General features: G+C 39.1%; 2 protein-coding genes across 2 annotated transcripts in view; one reads left to right on the forward strand and one right to left on the reverse strand.

The window, feature by feature from the left end:
* Positions 1 to 1,790: 1,790 nt before the first annotated feature.
* Positions 1,791 to 11,460, reverse strand: sdf4 (stromal cell derived factor 4). The gene is made up of 7 exons (XM_047379035.1): positions 11,249 to 11,460; positions 9,020 to 9,335; positions 4,567 to 4,703; positions 4,364 to 4,477; positions 4,112 to 4,270; positions 3,529 to 3,704; positions 1,791 to 2,998 (listed from the first exon to the last, which is right to left on the reverse strand). Exons 2-7 carry the CDS (start codon positions 9,325 to 9,327, stop codon positions 2,822 to 2,824), a joined length of 1,071 nt encoding a protein of 356 aa, XP_047234991.1. The 5' UTR covers positions 9,328 to 9,335; positions 11,249 to 11,460; the 3' UTR covers positions 1,791 to 2,821.
* Positions 11,461 to 13,314: 1,854 nt separating this feature from the next.
* Positions 13,315 to 15,947, forward strand: part of c1qtnf12 (C1q and TNF related 12) — a 34,557-nt gene continuing 31,924 nt past the window's right edge. Inside the window, exon 1 of the mRNA XM_047372423.1 lies at positions 13,315 to 14,398. Within this exon, the coding sequence (XP_047228379.1) occupies positions 14,219 to 14,398 (180 nt within the window). The 5' untranslated portion in view covers positions 13,315 to 14,218. The remainder of the gene's footprint in view (positions 14,399 to 15,947) is intronic.

Genomic DNA, 15,947 nt, shown 5'->3' on the forward strand with positions numbered 1-15,947 from the left:
TTTATGTTTAAGTAAACACCAACTTCAAGGCTTTTAGGCCTCATTGGCACAAATGTATATTTGATACAATCTGTCATTCAACTTTCTAATACATTCCTTATGAATACAGCATAATTTCTAGAAATCTTTTCATTCATACAAAAACCAACTGAATTTGTTACTTTCCAGGCCTGTATGTGACAATATAACTCATACACTGAAAGAGGAGCCAGTGGAGCGTGTTTAGTGTTAGAAGTATGTTGTGACTATGAATCTGAAAATATTTAATAATAATTTATTTTATCAAATAATATTTTGCTCTGTTAAGGGTTGTCCTGTGAATACCGGCCCAGTAAGGCGATGGTATTAGGACAAAATAGAACGGTGTGAGACGAGCTCTGACATTATTGAACAGCATAAACTCTGTACATACATGGAATGAATTCACACAATTTCTTAAAATACAAGAATTTATTAACAAAAATAAGTCAACTCAAAGTCAAACATATTTCAATCAACAAACTCTTTACTTTGCTAAAACAATCCAACTAAAGTACCAAGAAGAATTAAAGAATAATGAAGACTAATGGGCTATGTACAATATAAACAAGTTGATTAAAGATGATTGGAAATCATGACCAAAAGAGTGATGCAACATTACCATGCAATGTTTATGTTTGAGAACCAAGGATTATCTTGAAGAATCTGGAAATGAAGTTAAGTTAGTCTTGGAACCAACTTAGGCAATAATTAGTACCCCTTTAGACAACCATTCACAATGCAAGATCAGATAAAATATTTTCATAAAATGTTTAAAGAATGATCTGCTGAATAAAACCAACCTAATGGATGACTAATTCTCAACGGTGTCTCATTATATGCCTTTATTTCTTAAAATAATATTCAAAGAAATATTAAGGAAGTGGTAAAATATTTAAGGGAATATTTTGGACAAGAGCCAAATCTTTCTGGAGAAATTGGGGCTTAATGGTGTTTACTTAGTTATCAAGTTTAGTCAAATAATGTTAAGGAAATATTATTAACTGGATTGAAAACGCTCTGTGGGCCAACCAAACTGCCCGTTACCATGGTGATGCGGCTCCTGTTGTCCTCCTCTCAGACTGGGAAAACCGCTCCACTCGGCTTCGTAGAGACAGCATCTCTACTGGGGACTTCTCTGGAACACAGTTTGCTTCTGCAGGCTTAACTCAGTGCATATGATCGATGATCTTATGACACCCTTGGATCGAGTTTGAAGAGTTTGTGTCTGTTTTCCAGCAAAGAGACATTAGCGCGCTGTCTCCCCGGCCAGCCTTGCAAGGAATCCGGGTGGTAGAGGCAGGATGTAGCAAGAGCGGTGCTTTTATTTGGACAGTGACGTCACCGGAAGTCCGCAGTTATCCCGTTTCCTGGCTGTGCCGGAAGTAGGTTAATGCAATTTATTTTGAAAGTTCCAGGAAAGTCTGTACTGGCCTTTCATGTTGTTTCCATGGCTGTGGGTCCCAACAAAATGCACAGAAGGATAAAGGTTTTACTGTCTCTAAAGTGACAAACTGTTATTCTAGAGAATAGATCTAGAATGCTGGGTCATTGTAAGCTATATTTAGCGTAACATTTTCTTAATTATACATAAAAACATCAGAATAAAAGCCTTAAATTTCAAATAGTGTACTTTGGGTTTACTGCAAATGTTAAGAAACTTGGAGGCAACAGGTTTTATTCTCAGATTTCCAACATTTTTTTAAATTCTTTTAGCAATGTTACCTTCAGACAATAAAGCATATATAATCCATTAAAAATATTCAGTTGTGTTTTAGTTGATAAGAAATGTTTATTATTTTCTTGTTTATTTGTGGTACATTTTATAAAGCTGACACATTCTGTTAGAAATCTTATTTTACAATCAGACTGAGGAAAGCACAGCCAGCAGCAGGAGCCCAAACACTAAACGTATCAACTTAAATTTTTTTCTCCATGCATTAAAAAAAAAACATTACTACTAGAGAATTAAACACAAACTAGAATAATTATGAAGAACCAACACAAGGACACCTGCAGTAAATATGTGCAAGGCATTTAAACATTCAAAATGAAACAGGTCAATAAATAAAATCCATCTTCATCCGCATGAATGAAAGCATAAAGAAGACAAGCTGCTGTTAGGAAAACTCAGAGCTTTGTTTAATATAAAAGAAGATGCCGTGTTGCATTCAGGTGCAGTTTATTTATCGTGATGACCGTTTCGTTGTCATCAAAACATCAACCACTCATAATATATATATATTAATTTCTTTTTTAATGTTTTAAGCGATGTTTATCACTGATGCTGCTTCTATGAATAATAACAGGTTTTCAATGAGTCCGGTTATTCCTGCACACACTGAAAAGCAGCAGAAATCCATTTTGGAAGATAATCAGAACTGAATGACTTAACAAGACTAGCCATCTATGTTACACCTGAGCAGCTCTGTTCTCTCCAAAAACAATGTATGGCTATGCAGCAAATGTGAATTTTTACACTGTATACAAACATGCTGGCTAGATGGTTGCATCAGCCCAAAACAAACAGCCTCACCTGGACCAAAATTCATCATATACACACATTTCACAATTTCAGGAATTCATTTGGAGAAGACAAAATCCCAAAATTACCCACCGATGCACAAAAGGTAGACTGTTAGCTTTGATGTTTAGGGGGGAGGTAAAGAGTCAGTGTTGAAACAGGCCGGTGATGAGATTAAACAGAAAACTAGACAGTAGAACATCTTATCGCCATGTCCCTGAAGCAGATCTAGGAGCTTGTGTGTGTGTGGAAGTGCGAAGGTGTCTCTTAACTTTGTGCTCAGAATTCCTCGTGCACGTTTCTGGCGTAATCCATGAGCTTGCTGCCTGTGAAGTATTCGCTGTATCTGAGGATCTCTTCCAACTCCAAGCGGTGATTCTGGTTCTCGTCTGCGACGGCGATCATCTGCTTGGCCTCATTCAGGGCGTTGTGCTCGTTCATCGGGTCCATGTACTCCTGGGAGACGGGTCAAGGAGCAGGAGAAAGAAAAAAAAAAGCAATGAGGATCAGCCGTCAGTGGCAACAAGCATGGCTGACTCCTGAATAGAGATGTAACACCAACTGAAGCCTAATCGCCAACGAAACTCATCCAAAAAACAGGAAAAGTTCTGACACTTTTACAAGATCATTTCTAAATTTCTTCTGAGTTGTTTGAGCAGAATTAAAGAAATGAAATTTCACAACTGAAGTTGAAAACATTTCTGAAATATTGTAAACTTGCTGATTGCCATTATTCCAGAGGTAATTTGCTCTCTAAAATTTCACTTTTCTTTATGCATCAATTGTGTGCTTGATAATTTAGTGACCTGTACTTCTTCTCTATGGAAATGGTGAAAAGAGATAAAAAAAAATAGGATCAGATGTGGAACACAACAGTTTGGACAATAACTAAAACATCACTAGAATAAAAGCAACTAAATGTATTTTCTTCCATTGGACAGCTGTAAATACAGCCTGAGGAGGAGGGTTGTCCTTCTGTAACTCACCTCCAGTTCGTTCATGGTTACGATACCATCATGGTTCGAGTCAATGACATCTTCAAACTCCTTCTTCCTCTCTTTGACCCAGTCGTCATCAATGTCCTGCCCCTGTTGGTTCTCCACGGTGCCCACAGGTAAAGAGATGAACTCTGACAGGGTCAGTTTCCAGTCGCTGTCCTGGTCTGCAGGAGAAGCAAGGAAACCTCTGATTTACACTCAGCAGAGCTTAAATTACCCCTCTATATACAGTAATATTAAAACAGGTGAGCATTGCAACATTTAACATTTTAGCTCCTTTTATTTAATGAACCTGAACCAGTCAGTCCTTTATTAGTGGCTGACAGCCACTAATATTTCACACACCAATTATTACTGAAAGAAGTCTTTTTTTTTTTTTTTTTAGGCCTGATATCTTCTGTTACCAATTGTAACGTTTTCTCATTATTTTAGACACATTACACACGTTTACTGTCATGATCAGAAACAGGACTGGACAGATGACTCAGTAATAAAAAAAAAACTAAACGTTAACTCCAACGATGGCTTACAGCCGGTTCAGCCTACAGAGATTTAGAAAACTGAAATGTACCCAAGTCTCGCACTATTTCCTTCACCATGTATCTGAGCATGCCTTTGCTGTGCTCAGGGTGGAGGAAGGAGAGGAACTCTTCTTCATCCAGCTGCTGGTCGGCAGGAGGGTTATCAGCCTGAAACCAGCGGTCCTTCAAGCTCTCCAACACCTCCTGAGCTGCGGGTATAAAGATAGGAAAAACATTAGTTTGCAAAAATTTAAAGCATTCCTAAATTTAACACCAAGAAATTCATGCAGTTTTACACTTACTGTCCTCATCCAGTTTCAGCTCTTCATTCTTCTTTATTTTATCAGCAATCTCTATTTCATCAAAACCTTTGCTGGCCAGAAACTTCACTTTATATTCATTCCATGTTACATAACCTACAGAGAGGAAAAAACTATTTAACCCTTGAATATATTTAAAATACTTCTCTGAGGCACAATGCCACAACAAGCGGCTTGACCCTCACCATCCCCATCTGGATCCACAGCATGGAAACTGTTCTTGTTCTCCTTCATGGCCTCCTTGAAGTGCTCCTTCGTCTTCTCCACGATCCAGTGCTGCATCTCCTTGGCACTCACACTGCGGTCCTTGTTGACGTCAACTCTGTAACGAGAGAATTCACAAAATAATTCAATTTAATTTGCTGAACTTTTTGTCAAGCATGTAAAAAAGCTGCAGCACCAGGAACAAAAAGGGACATGTGGGATGCCCTTCCTGGATCAGAGGTGTACAATTCTACAGAGGAAAGTTGTTGCACTAGGATATCATGCTTCTTATTAAATGTCAAAATAACTTTGGCTGCCTGGCCCAAGTAATCATGCAACTACACTCACTGATAAAAACAGCTGACCACCCCAAAGAAAGAACCAATCTGGTAAACATGGAGATCAGTGATACACTTATAAAAGATTCCATTTGCAATGAGCTGTCATCTGCAGAATAACCACCAGAGGGCATAGGAGGCGTCATAGTGTTACAGGAAGTAGCTGGAGCATCTAGAGGCCAGTCAGACAACAAGTGAAGATTAGCAGAGATAGGGGGGTTAGATTAGATAGCATTGCCGGTATTGTTTTAGTTTAATAAGAGTTTAATCTGGGGTCTGTTACACCGTACAACCACCCTGTCTCACTGAAACCCACAAAATCAAACTATCAGGTTCTGGTATTGCTGTTTATAAGGCATCTCTGCTCTGACTGATGACCTTCGGCTGCTCCAGCATGTGCATGTTAGACTTTCACTCCACTCCTGATGTCATCACCACCTTTGCCCTCTGAGTGTGCCATCTCCATGCAGGCGAAGTCATTTACATGCTAACTGCGGGTCGAAATGTGTATCAAATTATATCCAAATGCGACTATAATTCCTGGGTGCCTAAACTGCAGCATTAATTGGTTAGACGTCCCAAGCCCTCAGCTATACATTAACTAGTGCGGCTTGGTGGCTAAAACATAACAGCATAATCTATGCTACAGGTTGCTTAAAAAATCTGAATATGTTAAAATGTGGCCTTTATTATTTATACAATGTTCATTCCAGTCCAACAAATTTTCAGGAGTTTGAAATACATTTGTTCTTCTTCATTTAAGTCTATAAAGCAGAACCTGTTTCTTTATGCCAAAAGTTACAACATGATATGACTGTCGTAATATCTAACCGCCAAATTTACAACGGAGCTGTGTGTTAACGTTCAAACCTATTTAGTTCCTCTGCATTCACAACAGGTCCAGCTTTGCTGCCTTCCCCCAAAGGAAAAACTTGGAAAACATATTTGCATATTTAAATGATCACAACGTTGTTGGCAAGTTGTTAATATATAGACAAGAAACAGGCAGAGAGAGAAGGGTGGTGGGGGCAGGGGGGTGGAAGAGCAGCGGTCCCAGGGTCGGAAACCGAACTCCTGACAGCCGTGACCAGGTTATAGCCTCTGTATACGGGGCGCTAGGGGTGGCCAATATGGACCTAAAAATTTGATCATGACATTTTGTGGTTTTTATTGTGATAACCAGCTAAAAACTAGTTTCACTTCTTTGCAGTGTTTTTTAGATAACTGCATGCCACAGCCATGCAAAACAAAGTTAATACCAAGATATCTACCAGGATTTATTTTAGACAGGTTTTCCTTTTTTATGTACCGGGCCATTTTGAGACAACCTGTTACATTAAGCACAAATTTGACTTGAAGAATTTTTACATGGTCTAAAGTTTCTTTGGTTACACTTTCCATTGAACTTCAGTATCTTCACTCAAATCAATGGCTTAGTACACTTCTGGTAAAGACGAAATACTTGTGAAACTATGTCAAACCTGTAGAGTTGTAACACACTAAAAAAAACAAGGAAAAACTCACACTGTAAAGGTCCAAAATGCTGCTAGTTATTAGAGTTGAAACACAGTTCTTTGTCTGCTCTGCAGGTTGTCTGGCTTGTATTTAACAACGACACTCAACTGCACGTTTCTTTCTTCTACTAAAATGCAAAAGACCTATTGAATGAAGTAATCTATTAGCTCCTGAAGGGAAAAAGAAACCCCACTGAGGCATTTATGTTCAAGGTGTCAACAAGCTTAAAAACTTGGCCTTTTTCTCCTTTTATTTGACTGAATTCTAATTAATTTCAGAGCATTCTCTGATCCAATTCTCATTGCCTCTGCTTCAAGATGTTTTGATAGCTATGGCAATAAAAAAATCATTTCAGCGTTTTCCCCTCATCTTATTAATAATGAGGGTTTTAGGTATTTGTTGCAAATCTAATGCATCACACATGCTCACATACAAAGAAAGTTAAAGTGAGTTGAAGGTGAATCAACAAAGCAGGTTTTCTGGAATGCAGACATACAGGACAGACCAAAAGTTTGGGCACACTTTCTTATTCTAAGAGTTTTCTTTATTTTCATGACTATGAATATTGTAGCTTCACACTGAAGGCATCAAAACTATGAATTAACACATGTGGAATTATATACTGAACAAAAAGGTGTGAAACAACTGAAAATATGTCTTATATTCTAGGTTCTTCAAAGTAGCCACCTTTTGCTTTGATTACTGCTCCTCACACTCTTGGCATTCTGTTGATGAGCTTCAAGAGGTAGTCACCTGAAATGGTTTTCACTTCACAGGTGTGCCCTGTCAGGTTTAATAAGTGGGATTTCAAGCCTTATAAATGGGGTTGGGACCATCAGTTGTGTTGTGCAGGAGGTGGATACAGTACACAGCTGATAGTCCTACTGAATAGACTGTTAGAATTTGTATTATGGCAAGAAAAAAGGAGCTAAGTAAAGAAAAATGAGTGGCCATCATTACTTTAAGAAATGAAGGTCAGTCAGTCCGAACAATTGGGAAAACTTTGAAAGTGTCCCCAAGTGCAGTCGCAAAAACCATCAAGCGCTACAAAGAAACTGGCTCACATGAGGACCGCCCCAGGAAAGGAAGACCAAGAGTCACCTCTGCTGCGGACGATAAGTTCATCCGAGTCACCAGCCTCAGAAATCGCAGGTTAACAGCAGCTCAGATTAGAGAACAGGTCAATGCCACACAGAGTTCTAGCAGCAGACACATCTCTAGAACAACTGTTAAGAGGAGACTGTGTGAATCAGGCCTTCATGGTAAAATAGTTGCTAGGAAACCACTGCTGAGGACAGGCAACAAGCAGAAGAGTCTTATTTGGGCTAAAGAACACAAGGAATGAACATTAGACCAGTGGAAATCTGTTCTTTGGTCTGATGAGTCCAAGTTTGAGATCTTTGGTTCCAACCACCGTGTCTTTGTGCGGTGCAGAAGAGGTGAATGGATGGACTCTACATGCCTGGTTCCCACCGTGAAGCATGGAGGAGGAGGTGTGATGGTGTGGGGGTGCTTTGCTGGTGACACTGTTGGGGATTTATTCAAAATTGAAGGCATACTGAACCAGCATGGCTACCACAGCATCTTGCAGCGGCATGCTATTCCATCCGGTTTGCGTTTAGTTGGACCATCATTTATTTTTCAACAAGACAATGACCCCAAACACACCTCCAGGCTGTGTAAGGGCTATTTGACCAAGAAGGAGAGTGATGGGGTGCTGCGGCAGATGACCTGGCCTCCACAGTCACCGGACCTGAACCCAATCGAGATGGTTTGGGGTGAGCTGGACCGCAGAGTGAAGGCAAAAGGGCCAACAAGTGCTAAACATCTCTGGGAACTCCTTCAAGACTGTTGGAAAACTATTTCAGGTGACTACCTCTTGAAGCTCATCAACAGAATGCCAAGAATGTGTGGAGCAGTAATCAAAGCAAAAGGTGGCTACTTTGAAGAACCTAGAATATAAGACATATTTTCAGTTGTTTCACACCTTTTTGTTCAGTATATAATTCCACATGTGTTAATTCATAGTTTTGATGCCTTCAGTGTGAAGCTACAATATTCATAGTCATGAAAATAAAGAAAACTCTTTGAATGAGAAGGTGTGTCCAAACCTTTGGTCTGTACTGTATATGTGTGGTTACTCAGCTCGCCCTTTAGGTTTTACCTCCTCTTGACTGCAACATAAAGGGTACCTGAAAGCAGCACTACCGTGACTGTACATCTACAACACCACAATATTTCTGTGTTTCTGCAGTTCTCTTATGTTCTGGAATACTCTAAACATCTAGCCTCTTTGCAGCATTCTAGTAACTGTATAGTTTCTTTGTTGTTGTACAATTGGCATCACTGCACTGTCTTTATCTGACTTTTATTATTGCTTATCGCTTATCTTGGTGTACTTCTAATTGCTGGTGACTGCTGATCTCCCCCACAGACAATAAAGGATAACTGTAATCTTCTACTCTATCCTAGTATTGAAGGATTTTCAGCCCTAACCTTCAGCGTTGTGACAAACTTTGTCACACCTAGCTCAGAAATGCAGAGACTCTAGACTGTCAAAAAAAACTAAAATATTTCTTACTTGGTAAAAATCTCAATAAGCTTCCTCCTGTTCCTTCTTGGCTCTGAATCCTCATCAAACTCCTCCATCTCCTTTCCCAGGAACACCTCCTGATGGAAGTCCTTGTTGAGATGACCATCCATCTCCAACTTTAACCCGTTCAGGTGGTCCGGCGGAAGGATCTCGTTCTCGTCTTTAGTGGCTGGAGACTTATCCTTGGAGGATGACATGTTGGCCGGGCGTGCATGTACATCCAGGGTGAGAAGGATGTAGACAAACAAAGAGAGAGCCAGGAGGCTCCTGGACCACAGTTCTCTCCAGACGACCATGATCTCTTCTGGAAACAAAAAAGCAAAAGAATAACCAGACCAGCTTAACAAACAGCCAATTTTTAGAAGAAAATGCAATCATCTCTAGAGCATGCTCAATCACAGATATGAAGCAAATGACTATTTTTCTGTAAAAGCCCAATATATCAACCGTGTATAACACGCTTCGGAAGAAATTACTACATTTTGTAAATGCTGTATTTCTTAAGGATCAAGGGGAAAGCCAAGGTTCCAGTGGGCAAAGGAGAAGCAGTGGACTGTGAATGAATGGATGAAAGGGGGATTCTGGGATGAATCCTGGATCTGCTATGTTCAAGATGATGATCAAGGAAAGATAGGTTGCTTTTATCCCAATAAAATGTTTAAAGACGTCTGCCTGAAGAAAACAAGCATATTTCCACAGTCATTGATAATATGGGGCTGCATGTCAGCTCCAGGAGCAGGGTAGATCATTATTTCTACACTATATCTATTCATAGCTGGACATTAATATTGTATTTTTAGCTTAATAATGCATCATGCCACCTTATAATTCACGTTATCCTTCAGAAAAGGAAGACCAAGACGACAACAATTCAGATCTAATTAAGTTTAAAATCTATGGCTGTAATTCAAAAATACATATAGGTACATGACCAGGCTCTATCCTGTAAAGCTGATCTGCGAGCTCCCTTTTAAGATTATTGAATCAAGATCCGCACAATATACTGCATTCAGTCATCATGATTTCAATCTGTGCAGTGTTGCAATTGTGAATGACTGATTGGGTACAATATTTGCTTGCCTGTGACATTTCAGGTGCCATGCATTCATACTGTTTGCCCTAAAAATATCTGACCAACTGGGAGAATTATCATTCTCTTTTATGTCCAGACTTGATCTTAATCTAAGTGACCGAGATGCTAAATCTCAGGGGGAAGGGTGGGGACCCTATAATGATAGAAAAGAACAAATATATTGATAAATATCTGGATTGATCCCAATCAGTATACTCATTTCAATAATTAACAACAGTAAATTGTCATTTTTTCCAAATATCTTGCAAGCCTAACTAAAAACTGAACAATATTGTTTTCAATTAGTCAACTAAATGCTTTAATACATTGAAGGTGCCACGATTGCACAAAGAGATGCAAAAAACATGGTAGTTTGTTTTTGGTTTATGTTTTTTAATTATTTTCTCAACTGTGTTTGATTCCATTTTATGTCATTTATGTTATTAATTACAGCAATGTCGCTTAAATGTATTATAATTATTAGGGTGCTTCACAAATCCAGAGTGTTTACCTAAGTTGTTTACCATAACTTTATTTTGTAGGTCGAACAATCAAACTAATGCCTCAACTTTGATGTTGCGTTCACGTTTGTTCAGATATTTCTGTACTTCAAAACGTCCATTCAAAAGTCCAATTTGTGCTCCTCGAGAACGCTTATTCTGTTCGTACTGTCGTAGTATGACAAGAAAAAGCTCTAAGAATTATGAAAATAAAATTTTATGCTAAACAGTACAGGTTTAAACTAAGCAATGTCTGTTTTCTGATCTAGTTTACTATCGTTAATTAATTCTAAACATTCGAGTTGTGTGTTCAGCCCAATGCACAAGGTCCAAACCTAAACCGGGCTTCCCAGTGTTTACATAGTATTACAATAAAATACAACGACAAAGCTGAGGTTGCAGCAGTTCAGTTTTAGATGAAACTGGTGAATATTTGTAACACATAGTTTGAATTACTTTAACACGTAAGTGAAGTACACATGTGGCCAATAGCTTCTAGCTTCTTCTAGCGCCTTTTGGGTCATTAAATAGCCTCAAATATAAACCTGCTACTGAAATACCACTAGATATGACAAAAAAGGTGACTTTAAAGACTGAAAGCACGTCACCTGCTAGCTAGCGTTGATATCTGATAGTTATACCGACCTGCGGTGGTTTCAGTACGTCAGTCAAGATGTCACTCTCCAATCCCAGGTAAAGTAAAAGTGATCCTCCGACACAAACCCTGTGAAAAGTGTAGTACAATTCAGTCTAGTCAACAATGAGGACTCACAAAAGAGGCAGGTTGAAAACTGCGGTTGATTTTCTGATAACTAGCCACTACCGCTGTTCTTATGAATTATGTAACTACTCGTATTTGGAGTTATCACTTCCGGGAATATCTTTCAAAATAAGATGACTGTAAATTGGGGTTCGTTCAACAACTAATGGGGCCTTGGTATTATCATTTACCATTTTCAAATAATAAAACTGATTATGAGTCCGTGAAAAAAGATTGTGAAAGATCCTTAAAGTAAGATTTTCTTGATGGTTATGACTCACATGGTCATAGGACCCAAAGGCAAAGATCTTGTTTCATTTGGTCATATTGTTTTTTTAAGTAATACAAAAAAAAAAACAAAAAAAACAAATGTATTTTGTAAAATAATCACAAAATAACAAGAATTTAAGATTAAAAATTTAATATCTTAGATTAATATTAATTATTTTGTGTTTTGATGTATCTTTCCTCAACAACACCTCTGACTGAGCCATTACTCATTGGTTTAGAGCTTCTGTGTTCTATCCGTGAATCCTTCCAGTTTTTCCAAGCCCCAGTTGTTCACATAATAAATAATAACAATACATTTTATTTAAAGGTGCCTTTCAGGGCACACAATGTCACCTTACTAATGTAAAAAGCAACAAAAGTAAAAATAAATATATTAAATAAAATAAAAAAAATCTGAAATTTGACATGAGATGTCCTCACATAGCCCTGCGATGGACTGGCGACCTGTCCAGGGTGTACCCCGCCTCTTGCCCATAGACTGCTGGAGATAGGCACCAGCTCCCCCGCGACCCACTATGGAATAAGTGGTAGAAAATGACTGACTGACTGACTGTCCTCACATAATGATGATGGTTCTGCTGGAGGTTTCTTCCTGTTAAAAGGGATTCATCTTTTCTACTGTCACCACATGCTTGCCCAAGTTCAGGGATTGCTTCAAAGCAAATAATAATTTGATTAGAACTTCTTTGAAGAAGACGCCGCTGGAAGAAGTTCACACCTGAAGAAGATTCAATCCTGAAGAACCTAAAATCTGTACATATTGATACTTAAGTGTAACAATTGCATAATAAGAACTAATAAAATATAAAAACAAACAAACATTATAGCTAAAGGTATGGACTAAACTTTAATTTTCATAAAACAAATGTTTGGATATTTTTCTAATGCTCTTACTGGTAAATATAAAACTACTTCCGGTGGTCTGTGGGCTGGGGTAAAACTTACACAGCTTCCTACTACGTTTCACACAGCTGTGGCAGCAAATACAGGAAGTGATGACACAAAGTGTTGCACACCGGTACTTCGGTCGGCATCCACGAGATGTCACTGTTTTAAAAAAAAAAACAACACAAAAGCAAACAAGCCAAGCTGTCTAAAAATAAGATAGAAAGTGAAAACGATTGCACAAATGTATCAAGCTATTTTCCCAGAAATATTCAATTCAGGCAAAAAAAACAAAAAAAAAACAAAAAAAAACAAACAAAAAAAAAACATTTTACTCGAAAATCTCAAAGGATTTCTTAAGATTAGAGATGTGTGTATTTTCTTGTGAAACGTAAGCATTTTCAATGAGCATCTGTAGGGATTAAAAACAAATAAATGCAAATTCCAAAGATGCGCTTATTAAGGTCACTATAAAGTATACGTTTTTTTTTTTTTTTTTACCCCAAATCTAAACACAAGAGTTTGGAAGGGTAAACTAATACTGAGCCAAAATTTCAGATACAATAATTTATACAAACACACAACTTCATTGTCTGCCAAAGAGCCTGCTCGGCTCAAGTATTTCATCTATGAGATAAAACAGAGCCGAATAAGCTTGTAGGGTTGCCAACACAGAGAGGTAAAGCAGAGTGAGAGAGAGAGGCTAGAGCTGGGGGAGGGAGAATGGGAGATGATAAAACGCCACTCTGAGCCCTTCTGTAGGCTCAGAGCAAAGGAGCGACTCAGACCAGACTGAAAAAAGGGCAGGGAGTGCAGCGGAGCAGGCAGAAAGCAGCCCAGCAGACTCTGAGGGAGACTCTGAGGTTCTCTGTACATTGACTTGTTGGATCAGTGAGCAGCCCCTGAGCAGCGTCAGGCATCTGCTACCTGTTGAGTTTATTGTGGAAGCAGACAGGAGTAAATAATTATTTCAGGAAAAGGAAAGGACGTTCCAAAAGAGTAGTTCTGGTGCTTAGATTAATTTATTTGAGTGCTGACCGTGCAGCTTTTCTTTTTTTTTTTTTTTTAAGGGAAACTGTCATTTCTTTGGATCTTGCTGCCTATCCAGCCACCACACCACTTTGATGAAGCCTGGAACTTCTTCCCAGTATAAAAAACAGCAGGAGGGGAAAAAGAGAACTTAACCATCCATCTCCAGCATCTCTTACAGCCCACCCTCTGCTTTGGACATTGGACACCCCTTCTCTCTCTCTCTCTCTCTCTGTCTTCTCTTCTCCTCTTTTGCCCCTTGTGCCCTCCTTCAAACACCCCCCCAACAGAGCAGAAAGCGTGAAAAATCTCACTAATGGCTTTATTTGCTGTCAGTTCTGCGCAGTTCTGTCATTCCCCTGGACCATTCTGCCTCACACATTTCATAGTCGAGTAAGCCTCCGTGGCTGTCTGGCTAGACTTAACAGTGCCCCTGCAAGTCTGTGCTGACTGGGACCTCATCAAGAGGGGAGGAACACAGCAGCACCACTCAGTCTGAGAACTTCGTGAAGAAGGACATCCTGAAGCTTAATTCCTCCAGTGTTTGTGAGCCTAGTGAGCATCTTCATCTTCTGTGAATCAACGCTACTGGTCATCAATTTCTTGCAAGATTTTCCTCAGGCCCCTTTGCAGTGATTCAAAGTGTGAAGATGAGGTGTGGGGCTGGCCCTCTGGCAGTGGTGGCTGCCATGTTTTGGACTCAGTGCATCCTTCTGGACGGAGTGGTAGCCAGGAAGGAGAGAAAGAGGCCAAAGGAGGCCGCACCACAACACACAGAGGCATACAATGTGACTCTGTCCAACAGCGAGGAGGTCGGCGGAGGCATCAAGGTAGGGAGTAGAGCTTCTTACAGTGCAACTCTTAACTTTTTTTTAATATTTTATCAAATTGCATCTATTATCCTCAGTATATTTTATTTAGATTTAATTTGATACACCTGCACAAAGTGGCACATATTTGTAAATTTACGAATTTACAAATTTGATTTGCTTTTGTATTTACCACCCTTTTACTCCCCACTCCTAAATAAAATGAAGCGCAACCTTGCGCATTCAGAAGTCGAGCCTTTATTTAAGAGGGGCAAGAAGAAAGCCAAGGCTAGAAGTCATGTTTGCAGTTTGCCACAGGCCATGTAGGTGACGCCGCAAACATAAGGGAGCATACTCTGGGCAGGAAAAAACAAAATAAACTTTTTGGCCTCCATGCAAAACACTATTTGTGGTGAAAAAGTAGAAACTGCACATTCCCCCAAACACACTACCCCTCTGTAAAACATGGTGGTGGCAGCATTAGGCTCTGGTGAAACTTTTCTTCAGAGGGATGGGAAAGTTGGAAGAAAACTTGTTAGGGGCTGCAAAAGACAAGAGACAGAAGCGGAGCTCCGCCTTGAGCAGCAATGTCAGTCTAAATTTTCAAAGCTGGTAAAAAATATAGCTGGAACATCTCGCTGCAGGGTACTGCAGAGTACTGCAGTGAAAGGTGATTCAATTGACTCATGTTGGTTGAATATAAATGCATCAAATGCATACATTTGAAATTTTATGCTATAAAAATTGTTCAAAACCATGTATAATTTCCATCTAATTCATAATTATCCGCTACTTTGTGTTGCTATGACATAAACTGTCAAAAAATATGGTTGTAGCATGATAAGATGTGAAAACTTGTTTTTGCCGGGCACTCTACTTCAAATGAGAGTCTAAGGTTAACACACAGATGTGAAGGTCTGGCTGGAGGAAGTAAAGTGCGAAAAAAGGCTAAAGCATCACAGGACAGGTGTGCCCCTCCAGGTCAAGCTTCAGAGAGTGTGACAGACAAAAAACGTGTGAATCCTTGAATGGATGACTACCGTAAGCATGCTTGGAATGTGGACATCCAGAGGCTGATCTGTGCATCAATTAGCACACGCTGCGGGTGTCTTCCACTGATTTTCCAGCGCGTGTGAACAAATCAAGATGTGATTACTTGCAAGATAAGACCTATGTAAGGACACTAACATAACTGAACAAGATTACAAAAAGTATTTCTTTTGAAGAGAGAAAACAGGGGTAATTGAAAGGTATTTATGAAAATAGCTAATTTTTTCATTAGATACAATGACTAGGATTATTTATACCAACACCACTGATTATGATGTATTCTGTTGGGATTTTATGTAATAGACCAATACAAAGTAGCATGAAATTGTAAATAAAAATAAACAAGGTTTTGCTCTTCTGAAGAGTTTGTATTCAGCACCTGTTTAACTTTCCTATCCACCCACCCACCCAAAAAACAGATCAAGTGACACCAAACAGGTCAGGGATTAGGTTGTAGAGACGTTTAACAGGTTTAAGTCATGAAATAAAGTATTCAAAATTTTAAATACCTCAAAGACAC

The sequence above is a fragment of the Girardinichthys multiradiatus genome, chromosome 1 (assembly GCF_021462225.1).
Source record: "Girardinichthys multiradiatus isolate DD_20200921_A chromosome 1, DD_fGirMul_XY1, whole genome shotgun sequence".
Lineage (NCBI taxonomy): Eukaryota > Metazoa > Chordata > Actinopteri > Cyprinodontiformes > Goodeidae > Girardinichthys > Girardinichthys multiradiatus.